Source organism: Gadus chalcogrammus, chromosome 20 (assembly GCF_026213295.1).
Source record: "Gadus chalcogrammus isolate NIFS_2021 chromosome 20, NIFS_Gcha_1.0, whole genome shotgun sequence".
NCBI lineage: Eukaryota > Metazoa > Chordata > Actinopteri > Gadiformes > Gadidae > Gadus > Gadus chalcogrammus.
Window position 1 is genome coordinate 14,215,564 of NC_079431.1, and position 13,279 is coordinate 14,228,842.

The 13,279-nt window shown below is 44.1% G+C and overlaps 1 protein-coding gene across 6 annotated transcripts in view; it reads left to right on the forward strand.

The window, feature by feature from the left end:
• Positions 1-1,648: 1,648 nt before the first annotated feature.
• mycbp2 (MYC binding protein 2) overlaps positions 1,649-13,279 on the forward strand; it is a 76,192-nt gene continuing 64,561 nt past the window's right edge. For all 6 annotated transcript variants that reach the window (XM_056580374.1, XM_056580375.1, XM_056580376.1 and 3 more), the window contains exons 1-4: positions 1,649-2,384; positions 3,758-3,833; positions 9,995-10,210; positions 11,629-11,782. In XM_056580374.1, coding sequence (XP_056436349.1) covers positions 2,110-2,384; positions 3,758-3,833; positions 9,995-10,210; positions 11,629-11,782 — 721 coding nt within the window. In that variant the 5' untranslated portion in view covers positions 1,649-2,109. The remainder of the gene's footprint in view (positions 2,385-3,757; positions 3,834-9,994; positions 10,211-11,628; positions 11,783-13,279) is intronic.

Below are 13,279 nucleotides of genomic sequence, written 5' to 3' on the forward strand. Positions count from 1 at the left end.
TACAGTGGCTAAAGAGCTTGATTTCTGTGGGCATTGCAGAGACTATAAATCATCTCTAGACTTAGCGATTTACAGGCCCATCTATTGACCCTCCAATTTTGTGGATCAATAAATTGTGCCATTAATTGGACAGAATTAAGGTGAATTAAGTATTTGAATATCTTTAAAGCATGGAGGCCAGCTTTTGCAATGCTACAATTAGTCAATTATAAAAATATATCACAGTAGCATCTAGTATCAGAAGGCTTCCTTGGTTGCTATGAGAAAGACTTGAGACATGCCCCTCTCTTTTCATTGGGCAACAGCAGAGGCTAGTAACCAATGAGGTCACACTCGGGTTTGTCTATAGTCTCACTGCACAATGCTCCTGTCTCTCTCTCTCTATCACTCTCTCTGCCTTTCTTTCTTTCTAACACACACAGACACACACACACACACACACACACACACACACACACACACACACACACACACACACACACACACACATGTACATCAGTGTGCACGCTGCACACGCATGTACACATACACAAAAACACACACACGTGTGAGCTCACACATGCAAACGCGTGCGCACACACACACACACACACACACATAAACAAACAAATACAAACGCACACACACACACACACACACACACACACACACACACACACACACACACACACACACACACACACACACACACACACACACACACACACACACACACACACACACACACACAAACAAACACATACATGCATTTTGCAGGTATGCAAATAAATATGATTTATTAAATTGAACTCTAGCAGCACTCATCTCTGGTATGATTCAAGTCCCTACAAGTGCACAGGTCTTTTTCTGCCAATTTATTCAACACCAGTTGTGAGAAGACACTTTTTTTTTTCAGGGAAGTTGGTTTGGTCCTGGGATGATACAACATCTCTAACATTATCAATCACAACAATGGGACAGGTCTGTCGCAAGATAACAGAATTGGAATCATTAGGCTACTACTATTAATCCTGTGTAGCAGGTTGTTTGTTTTCTTTCAAGCTCAATTGCAATTAACACACAACATATACATACATATATAGAAAATATGATCCAAAGCTGCATAGGTCATATTGTAATAGGATATTTATGTTATCAAAGATAAGTCCCCGTTTAATGAAAGATATAATTATAGGCCTATCCTCATGTGGTCAGTAGCTTATAGTCAGATCGAAATTCTTTACTTTAATATGCTTTGAGAAGGTGTAGTGATTGGGCTAGTGGTTAGACGCTTGCATCGTAGCTATTTGAAATTGCAACCTAAATTATTGATCAATTTGTCAAACAATATTTATCAATAATTTCTTTGTTAATCATATCGATTTTCGGTGATGAAAAATGCTGATGTGCATCCTGGGGTTTAGCCAGTGAACATACAGTCTATGATGTGATCATTTTGGGATAATAACACGATTTACCCTAATGTTTTAATAACCTCCACCACGATTGAAATTATACCGATGCATATAATAACTTGTCTATCGCGAAATTGACGAGGAGACAACGAGTTATACTGAAAAAAGGCATACCATGTTTTGATGTTTTCAAAAAAAAAATGTAAATAATACATGATCGCTCAGGTTTGCCACAGGGAAATATCCCAGCATGCTTACTGCGAAACAAGCTTGAGCCAGGGGTGGGATGATGATGATGAAGCCAAGATGGCAGCTCAGCTGAGGGTGCTGCCTCCACGGGATCAAGAAATATTCAAGAAGGAAATGAAAACCAAGCACGACAGGACGCCCATTTAAAAAAGAAATACTACTATATGCTGTGATCACGCTACTACCAAAATCGGTATGCGTTGAGATAATGCTTTTCTGGAGATAAGGACTGTGTTGTAGGTCTGGACTCGAAGCTCATCTCAGCACAGGCGCACCGCCACCAGAGACACTACAATCTACGCTGATTACTGGAGATACTGGATTTTAATCGTGCCATTTCGCTATTGTGCATTGGACCCTTGCCGGGACATGTAGTGGTGTGAATGACAACGGGAGTGTAACTGTCGGCTGGTTATGGTCTAGCGGTTTGATGTTTGATGTAATATATGCATTGTTCTACTAAACCATGATGTGTGCTGCTGCGGCAGCGGCCGCAGCCGGCGGAGGAGTCTTGCCCTCCTCATCGCCGTCCATGGGGTTCGGTGTCAGGGTCACTTCTGGAGTCGGAGCCGAATTCTCCACCCTTGGCTCTGCCATGGGTTCGTGTCCCACACCCGGAACCCAGACGGATTGCCGGAGTCGGTACCAGCTTTTACTCTCAGGGCGAGCTTTGGCGGAAAGATACAGGAGGATTTACACCACTGCGATCAATGACAAAGAACAAGGGATCAATCAAGGAAGGTGAGTGTATGGCGTAATGAGGAGAATGAGATCACATGAGCGGCTGGGTGACATTTGTAACACGCTCGCGCCCATTAGCAAACATCCTCGTTAGCCTTGTCAGCTAGCCGAGCGTCGGTTTCGAAGCTAGCAGTTGTCATGTTTGACACACAGCCCAAGTCACAAACACCCACTCATTGTTCACCTGTGCGCTTTGGATGTGACTAGCCTTTCTCTGTCAACTGAAGACTGATTGGCACATGTTTCGCCATGAGGTGAGAGTGTTTTGGGAGACTTTGTATCCCGGTTGCAGTTAATATCGTAGTGGGTAGAGAGGCCAAGTGAACCGGGCGCTCCTCCCACCCGGGCCAGGGATGCGTCTCTACACCGAGCTAGCTGGCTAACTGTCAGGATGACAGCAGAGCTACACTGCAGCCTACTGCTAGCACTGGGGCCAAACTCCTGCAGAGGGAAGGCGCCAGGTCTAAATAAAGAGCAGATAAACACGACCCTTTTATTGTTCCATCTCATATGTTTCATCACGTGAACGGGGCCGTGTCGTGTCGGCTCGCCACATCCGAACGGCGGTGAAACACGGAGGGCCCAACGGCGTCACCGTGCCGAGCTAGTAGTACACGGCCCTTTCCCCGGTTAACTCACTTGCTACCGCAACAGTTCATCAGTTAAAAGGGAAATAAATGTATGTGTCACATGCAATGTGTTATACAGCTTACATACACGCCTTATAAACGAGCGTGCCCGTCATGTCTTCGGGTCGGTGTTGTTACTCTCCTGCTGGCTGGCAGGAGCCAGGACTCTTACGTCATTTAAAAGCCAGGTTGTGAAATGCGAAGCCCGGGCTGAACACAGCGCAGCTTCGCACAAATGCATCCCTTTGCAATACAATGCATCTTTCTGCCATATAATACATTACGCATTGTCTAACTTTTATTAAACTGCACCATTCAAATTGAGGGCATGCATTTTTAGCAGGACAGGAAATGCAACCAATACTTGTGGTCTCTTTGGTAAGGTAGAAACTACGAATTGTTGAGTCAGATATGTTAATTAATGGGGCATAAACACACAGAGGAACATAAACACACAGAATGTTTCTGGAAGCTCTGATGAGACTACATACTAAGACGATGTAGCATTTTAGTCAATATTTTGATGCCAAAACAAAAGGCTATGCCTTCTGAAACCACTTATTCTGGAACCATCTTCTGGCAAGATCAATGCATGAGACCTCATCCTTGACACCTCTTTTCTGTGGTTGGGGGCAATTCTCCACACTATGCTGCAACTACTGTGACACAATTGTTTTTGAAAAAAAGATGTACAAAGAATATATGTGTTTACAATGTATGTATGACCAGCTCATGTATTTTCAGGGGAAAGAAGGCCTTGAGCAAGAAGAAGCTAAAACGACGACAGAAGGTGAAGTCAAAAGTCAAAGCGAGAACAAAGGTATGGGGATTGTTTAAGACTAATTATGTAGCAATGTTATTATTTATTTTTTATGTAGTCCTGTCTTACAAGACTATTGTAGGTTTGACATTGGATCAACTTTTGAACAAGTAGGCTCTCTAACTTTTATTTATTATTTGATGCTCGCTAACGGCGTACTACTGCTTGTTTACTTTGCAAATCAACTAAATAGTACAGACACATAGATCCACTTGCACAGTTTTTGGATACATGTCAGTAAGGAGCAGGGAGGGCTCATTTTGCTGAAGGATGCCTACAAGAAGGCTGTTGACATTTTGGATCCACCCTTTGCTTTTTGGCTGGGAGTCTAAGTTACTAGCCACTGCAATATTATTAAAGCGTTTATTTTGCTTTATAATGTATTCTTGCTTAATTCTTTAGATAAAAAATGTTTAGACTAGTCCTGAAATTCCACGTTTTCTTTAGTAATGTATATTTTAATATATAAACACAGACCGTAAACAATATAAACAAAGTATTTGCAGTATTTTAAATGTAAAGTCTCTTTTTGTCAAAGAGCACCTCAACAATAAATTTGAACAGAAATAGGAGACTTTTACTGCTTTTACTGCTTTCTATCATATGAACCCAACCAATGAAGGATAACACTGGATTAAATACCCTATTTTATCTCTAAAGTATCTGCTAGGAACACTGGGTACATTTGTAGGGCTTCTAAGTGTCCAGATATCCAATGTTGTGTTTATGTATGTGTATGTATGCGAGTATGACAGGGAAGCTGGGAGTGGCTCAGGCGCGATTGGCCTGTTGCCAAGCGACCCAGTGCGTTCTGCATCTCCACGGCAACAGTTGCCTGCCTCCCTATCCTTCATCCGAAGAGGGAACCTTGTCTGACAGAGAAAGCGGTGTGTGTGCGTGTGTGCTGGAACCTAACGTGGCTGCATCCTAAAACCCTGTCCTGAACCAATGTAATCCAGTCTTTGTGCTAGCAGATGATTCTATGTCGGTCCCCGATCCGGAACTAATTGTATGATGGTTTCTATGCGTTATAGGGTATTCTGTGCTTGGCTTCTGTTCAGTTGAGGTTGTCACTTTAGAATAGAGAGGTGCCGGCCTGAAGTAGCTGGTGTGAAGGAGTTAAAGCGAGGCAGGCAGACGTACGGGCAGGCGAGTGGGCAGAATGGTATACACACACACACATAGGCAGTCATGCTGTGTTTGGATCGCAGAGTGTTCTCTCACTCTCTTGCTCAGTCACGCCTCTTACGTCGACACAGTCCCGGTGTGCTTGTAAAAGGGCCTGTCCTCAGCCTTTGTCCGCCTCCTGTGCTTATAAACACGCAGGGGTGTAGCCCGGGCACGGGGGCACAGGATAAACAGTGGATACTGCCGATACGTTGACGTAGGAATCTGATAAATTCCTGGCTCAGGAATTGAACTCAATTAATGCACACGATTCAGCTAGGCTCTCGTTTGCAGTGCTACTGTAGTGGTGGAACCCCTTTTTAACTTGCAATGTGGCATTATTCCAATGAAACATAACTGGTTGTTATTGATCAAGTGCCGTCAAGGACCTCATTACTAAAGCTTCATAATGGATCCGATTTAGATCCAATTCAAGTACCATATGGATGACTGGCAATGGAGTTATAATGATTTTGTTAACGTAAGCAATAGGGATGGGAATCGAGAACCGGTTCTTGTTCAGAACCGGTTCCGAGTCAACCGATTCCTTGGAATCGTTAGCAAGCCTGCTTAACGATTCCGCTTATCGGTTCCGGACGCGGCAAATGCGTCGTGACGTCACACACACGCTGCTTTGATTTGGTTCAGAACGCAGCAAACATGTCGCGCCGAGGAAGAATCGCATTGTGCGTTCGCACCAAACGCGACGGGGCGACAAGATCCCATACAAAGTGAACGTAGAGACGCGTATAAGGGCGAGTTTTTCGCGGGAGAAAACCGATGACAAGTTTTTGTCGTGATGACAGCCAATCAGCGTTCAACAGCGTGATAACTGAGTGACGTGTAACGTAACAGCCAATCCGCGTTCAGCCGTCAAACTCAGTGCAGTGCAGTCCGGGTGAACCGCGGAATGGAGGAGAAAGTGATTGTTGCAGTTTGCGACTCCCGGAGCTCTATATATAATAGTATATAATATATTATATACTATATTATAATTGTATATATAATATCACGGCCAACAGCTCTGTCGCCTCCGGATGGCCGTAGCGTGGGGAGCTCTCATAGGGATTGGGCTTCTCGGGGTTTGTTTACCGGCATTGCTATGGTTTCCGGTCTTGTGTGTTCCAACGGTTTATTAGGTAGGCCCATCTAATAAATCTCTGTCTAATCAATGCTTCATTTTGTTTATGTCAGTTTAATTTTGTTACAAGTTGAATGCAAATGAGCACTGTTAGAATTCCAAAAGGCACAAGCTCTTACTTGGCTGTTTTCAGTCTGTGTTTTTAGTTGTATGGCACATAATGATGGCATTTGGGCTTAAAAAGCGAAACATATATCTTTTCGTCTAGACCAATTGATTTGAAAATGTACAATTTCCTAATACTAGAAGCACTTCTGATCAGATATTAAAGAGATGTAATGCAAACAAACACATTTATACTTATTTTCTCACCCAATGAGAATCGATAAGAGAATCGATAAGGAATCGGATTGATAAGCAGAATCGGAATCGGAATCGTGAAATTCTTATCAATTCCCATCCCTAGTAAGCAAGGGGTAGAGAATGGTGTGGTCTTTAACATTAGGTATAATGCAAAGGTTGGTGCCCAAGAGGGGGTACCTTCAGCCTGCTAAATGGTTGCCAATGGACCAAAACTAAATACATTTCACTTGGCTTTGTCTGTTGCATGCATTTGTTGATCACCATATGTTTCATCTCTACGTACCAAGGGGGCCCTATTTATTTGCTTGTTATACTTGTTTCAATGAGGCCAACTATAGATTATTTTCTGTATGCTTTCTCTCTATATTTATTATTCTCTATATACAAGGTCATCACTCAAGAGATAGTACTATAGCTTTGTGGTTTAGGTGGGCTTGCATTTCTTTGGACTTTGTTGTTTAATCCGAATGAAAAGTGGTGTTTGCCTGAGTAGTTTTATTAGCGGTAAATGTTCGAAAGACAAACTTTGATGAGATCAAATGTGTGACTGTCCTCCGCCCTTTTACATGGTTCAGATGAAAAGTAAAACTCGGATGAGTTTTAGATCCACTATGCAACGACATAGTGTCTAACTTATCTTATTATATTTAAAATGAATGCTTATTGTGCAAGCCATATCCGGTTATTCCGGATATTAGCGATAGTTTTCCACATTCTTTTTATTACCTTTTGTTTTTTGTCGTTAGTGACATCTATGGACCTCCATAAGTGATGTCATCACAGGCCGATACAGTGAATTCTCTATGGGAGAAATGAATGGTTTTTTTTCACACAGCCATCTCTGTCACAGACAGAGATGAGTCAGTGTTCCTTGCACGCTTTCCAAAACCAACATGTTTTTCTCTTTTGTCTTTCTAATGTAGCTGTGCTTCTGTAACATCTTTCTAGTCACATTGCGAATGTCTCTAACTGAAAGCTATCCAGCTATGTTGTCTAATTAGCTTTTTGGTTGAATTCGTGCCACAAGTATGGTTACTTGCCCTAGGGCTGAAAAGCATTTCAAACTGTATTGTAATCATAAAAAAAATTGCAACTGCCAGTTCAAGGGGAATTGTCACACTCAGCACTTTACTAAAATAAGAGAATGCTGCTTCATACGTAGCATGTTGTGAATAAAGCAACGGCAACATCAACTTGGACTATTGACATCATGGGTATGGGATTTGGAAAAAATTACATTAGTGGTCCAACTTTACCGCGTTGTCGATCTTGAAGACCGCAAATACGTGTATGATGCGGTACTATTAGGAAATATCAGAGAGGGACTGTTCTCCTTTTTATTCGTTCATTCTTTTCAATATTATTTTGACACTACGGCGGCAATAAAATGATGGCACATCAAGCCAAACAAAAACTCAACCCCCCTCTGTATACCCTGGTGCCCACCTTTGGCAATGTCTCTGCAGCCCTGCTCTTCCTCTTTTCAGCTCTCCCAACGCCTTCTTCAAAACCCATTTTGTCTCCTTCTCTGTCTGGACTCCCGAGTCATTATGACGTTGCCATGTGGTAAAGGAGTCTAAGTGCTCTTTCCAGGCAGGGTAAAGCTGCGGCTGTACTGGGAGAGAGTGCTGTCCCATGGGCAGGGAACGGAGGGGTGGTGGGGGTGGGGGCGGGGATGGATGCGAGAGAAGACGGTTATTATATTAGCTGAGCCGGGCCTCTTCCCTATTGGCATCAAATACATTCAATGACCTTTCTCCTCAAACGGATGACATCACCGTCCGCCGTTGAGGTGCCTCGTATGCATGGCGGTGTAATGCCTGATCGATCACCACTGTTCTCCAGAGATGGTCCCTGGAATGGGTTCATAAGACCGGCCTTTCTCTGCCTGAGGTCGAAGGCTGATGGATTATGGTTATTGTGCAGAATAGATTGATTATAACGATTATTGGGCTAAAGTGGCGAAAGCTAGAGATGATGATGATAACAATACTACAAAAAAATCGTGATTCGTTCTTTTGGAATATTTTACTATAATGTTTGCACTTAAGTGTTGATTGGACTTAATGATTCATGGCTCTGATAGCCTGAGATAATTAGCATTGAAGAAAAGAGCCAGCCAAGGCTGTTATTACTTTAAAGGCCAACTCTTCTCTTCCAGCTGTTGGATGCTTTTAGATTTTGATTCCAAGTGAAGACGTTTTCCAGTTTATCACCTTTTTCCATCAAATGTTCAGAACCCTAATCTAGGTTGATATTTATTTGTTCTTAATACTTTCCACTGATTGGGAAACAAATAAGATAAAATCAGAACTTTAGTCCCATACATGGGATATTAACTTGTTACAGCAGCCCATGGAATATAAAAGATGTCAAAATGTTAATACTGGTTTCTTTCGAGACTGTTAAGGGCTGATTATGGTTCCACGTTGCCGCAACGCACTTTATCGGACCCATTACGTCCTTGAGGACCCTCCTTGTGTCTACCGCAAGGGCCTGACGTGCGCCTCCCAAAAATGTTAACTTTGCGTTGAGAGGGCTGTGATTGGTCAACTCACTAAGGCCCCGTCCACACGGAGCCGAAACGGGCGAAAACGATCCGGTTTCGTTTTATGCGGTTCAGGAATATCTCCGTAAAGACAGATTCATTGCGAAACCGCATCAAACTTTAGAAACGCTGCAGTACATATTCAAGGCGCTGGTTCTCCACATAAAATAGTGGAGCACATCAAGCCTGCGCGCATCCAGCCTGCGCACTGTATACAAACATTGAAGAGAATCAACCTCTTAAATTTAGCAGAAATATTTTTTTAATGTACAGTCAGTTAGTAATTCAATTTATCAAGGGGCTTTATTAAAAGCTACAAAAAGAATACAAATAAAATAATAAATAAAAAATTCAATGCAACTCTGACGTCGCCCAGCTGGTGGGGCCTAATGCTAATGATGAATCATAACACGAAACCGCATAGGTTTCGTGTAGATTTGAATAGATAGATTTGAAACCACCCGGACATGGTTTCAGAAATGTGCGTTTTCGGGCACTGGATTCGCCGGCTCCGTCTGAACGGTCGGCCGAAACGCACAAGACTTATGCGGTTTCACCAAAAAATCGGCTCCGTGTGGACGTTGCCTGAAACCCGCCGCAGAAACAGAATAGGTTCACGACTGCGTCGAAGCGTCATTGCATTGCCTTGATGTGGGACCATAACTGAGCCTTTACTCTAGTCTCCACCATGAGTGCTTACTTCTTATCCTCGCCATGCTTTTTTTAGTGGTTAGGATGTGGGTCTCCCAGTGTTAATTCTTATATATTTCTGTCTTTGGTTAAGAGTAAATTTACCGGGTATGAAATGTATTTCGTATAATTTCAATGTTAATATTAAGTCATCTCACTTTAATAAAAGTAAAATGACTAAATATGAAAAAAAAAAAGTAACATAATTATTCATATCCAGTCATTTCACTTTAATGAAAGCAAAATGACTAAATATTACAAAAGTGAAAACAAGGTGCGATGTCAACATTGCTCTGTTCCTCCCCTTGACAGAACGACGGTCTGGATGGCGCCTACTGCATCCCGGACATCAAGCTGCACAGCAACCCGTCGGCGTTCAACGTGTACTGCAACGTGCGCCACTGCGTGCTGGAGTGGCAGCAGCGCGAGGCCTCCCTGGCGCTGGCCTCCAGGAGCTCCGTGCAGAGCGGGGACTCGGACAGCGAGGAGGAGGAGGAGTACCGTGAGCCTCCCGTCAAGCTGCCCAAGGTAAGGGGACTGCATGGGGGGCAGGGGGGTAGGGGCTCAGCAGCCATTGGCCGGTACCGGTCACACTGCTAGTACCATTGGGCTGCATGGGGCTGGTGCCATGACCTGTATCTTGGGGGACGTTAGGCCGACGTGTGGGGGATTTCCAAACTGTCGTCCTTCGTGTAACCGTTGGGATCAAATCATGGCGGGTAGCCATCAGGGGTGGAAGTCAGATCCTGGATTGTGATCGGATGTGACAAATCTCATCCTGAGGTGGTGAAGGATGAATGTATTAAACACACAGCACGTACCCTTGAATAAATCTTAAAATCTAATTCAATTCTTTAAATAAAACTTATCAACACTTGATCTGCTTACAGCACAACTCTATTCAGAACCAGGAAATGTTTTGTGTTCATATGAGTCGCGTGACTATAAATGTTGAATGTGAAAGTAGCTTTTCCGTGGTCCCCTTCTCTGATCGCATAAACATTTGCATGACTCCGTTGCTATCAGTGCACAACGGAAAAGAAAGCTGCCGTCCATCATCATTCTTTCAGTTATTTATAATGGGTCAGGTTATTAACCACAATACCCCCCTCCCTAATGCATAATACGATTATTTTGATGTGTGTGTGTGTGTCCAAAATATTTATTCGGTCATTATCAAGCCTTTTTGTCTCTTTCCCTTTCCTAATGGAAAGACTGCGGCCCTGACTGCGGCCCTGCAGATTACAAGAGTTGTAATCAAGTATTCCTCTTCTCCTGACGATGCAGCGGTTTCAGAAAGGGGAGGGGGGAGGTGGCGGTTTAGAGCAAAAGTCCCTCTGGGCTTAATCTGTCTCTTCACCCTAGTACCCCGCAGGGCAGAATCAAACCAACAGCCATTTGGGTTATCCTACTCTCCACCCACCTACAACCCCCCCCCGCCCCCACCGCTCCTCATTATACCCCTCGTTCTCGTTATTTCCCCACCCGTGTTTATTTATTCTTGCCATGTCGAGTGATTCCTTTTATCTTCATTTGGTTCGTCTCTGGAGCTGGGAATAGACGTTGAAAAGCGCCTTAAAGATACATGAGCTGGAGGAACCGAGGACAGGCAGGGGGAGAGCAGGGGAGAATGGGTTTCTAGGCCATACTCTTTTGCGGTCCCCACTTAAACTTGAGACAGCGTAGGCTCATCTTTAAGACGTACGTAATGATGGCGGCGGAAGGCAATGGTATGGGATGTAGCCAAGAGAGTGGAACAGTTTCTTTGACTCGAGCTGTAAGACCTTGTCGACTAAATCCTTAAAAAACAACTCATCAAATTGTTTGCAAAACATGAATTATCCTCACCGTCTGCTAGTTGGTCTGTTGCACTTGCGAAGCCTGACAGAGTTCCGTGCTAATAACCTTGTGTTTGTGTGTGTGTGTGTGTGTGTGTGTGTGTGTAGATCATTGGCATCGGCCTGTGCGGGGTGTTTGAGCTGATTAAGGAGACGCGGTTCTCCCATCCGTCGCTGTGTCTGCGCAGCCTGCAGGCCCTGCTGGACATGTTGCAGGGCCAGCAGCCCGAAGGCTTCCAGACCGAGCCCCCCGACGTCCTGGGTAAGACTGGCAGGCGTGTGTCGATGTACAAACCCGCATATACGCCAATACACTTAACCGTCACCGTGCGAGTTATCATTGGGGTGCCTCAACGGCACGTTATTCCCGAGATCCCGTTAAAGCGAGAATCAAATTATTCCACATGGTTTTGCTTAAAATAAACAAGGTGCCTTTCTATGTCGTTTTTAATTACAGGGTGTGCAGAAACAACCACAATCACGCAGCGCAATGTGATTGTAGGAAGCACGACGCTGCTAAATGAAACATGATGTTTCAAAAGTGCAACTGACTTTAGTATTGTGCCCTCATACCGAAACCTAAGAACAGACGTATGGCTCCGCTGTTTCGTACTGCTCTTGTGTTTACTCTTTGCCAACTTTCTTCATTCAGTTGTGCCTTTCTTCCCTAAAATAGCATTGCGTGTGAACACAGGTTTTATCTATTTTTCTCGAGGGATACGTTTCTAATTAGATTGTGCCGTAAAATCGGGGTTCCAGCAAGCGCTGAGTTATTCTGGAGTTCACGTTTTATAGGTGCACGTTTTAAGTGTTGACCAAGATCCAAAAATGGAATGAATACTACAAATGCATAGTCTGGCTATTGCCAGACAAAGCTCATTCCTAGATTGAGCTTTGGTATTGGGAAGGTGCTGTCATTTTCAGAGTGAGTTCATCTGACTCTGTACACGATTGGCTGCTTGCCGTCGCTTCCCTGTCGTCATTGTGTTAAACCAACCAGCCGATAGCGCGCCAAGGGGAAAAGCCAGCTTGGTGATTGGCTCCAGCAAGAACGTATCGGAAGCAGAAAGAAATGTATTGCTCTTCTCCAGACCCTTATGCAGGGCAAACTCAAATCGCCGGCAGAATGTGCGGGGCTACCCAGTCTAACAAATTCAACCTGTGGCAGAGGACCCTGACACGGGCCATCAAGTTTCTGCTGGGCTCCGACGTCGACCAGGTCATGGGCAGATGATGTAACAAACCAGTGTAATGGCGAGTTGGAGAAACGTAATGGTGGCGGAGCAGGGGATAACTGCTGACGTGCCAGAGCTTATTGTGAGTGTGTGTGGGGATGGCTGGTTTACCCTGTGTGCCTTGATAATTCAAATGCATCACAGGTGGGCTGCCTCATCCAGCCTAGTCAGTCTGACTCGGGCTGGGTGAGACGGCTCAAACCTACCCTGGGAGCCAGACGAATTTCTCATGTTTCATTTGCTCTGCAGATAAGGTATGGCTCCCCTCCCATTCAAAACTATCTTTGCCCTGTAAAAGGGGGATAGACCGGCCAACAGATTGAGGTTGGAATAATATGACGGTGCAGAGGAGCACTGTAGAGATAGATGGAGATTATATATAAAGGTCTGTTGAATCAACTATCGAGACGGTATTAAACCAACTGGATGGTATATTTTCACTACAAGAATATTAATAAAACTGCTCTCTTTTGTTAAGAAGAAAGATGTTTTCTCATCGCTCAGTGCAGCGTCACCCGTTTCCT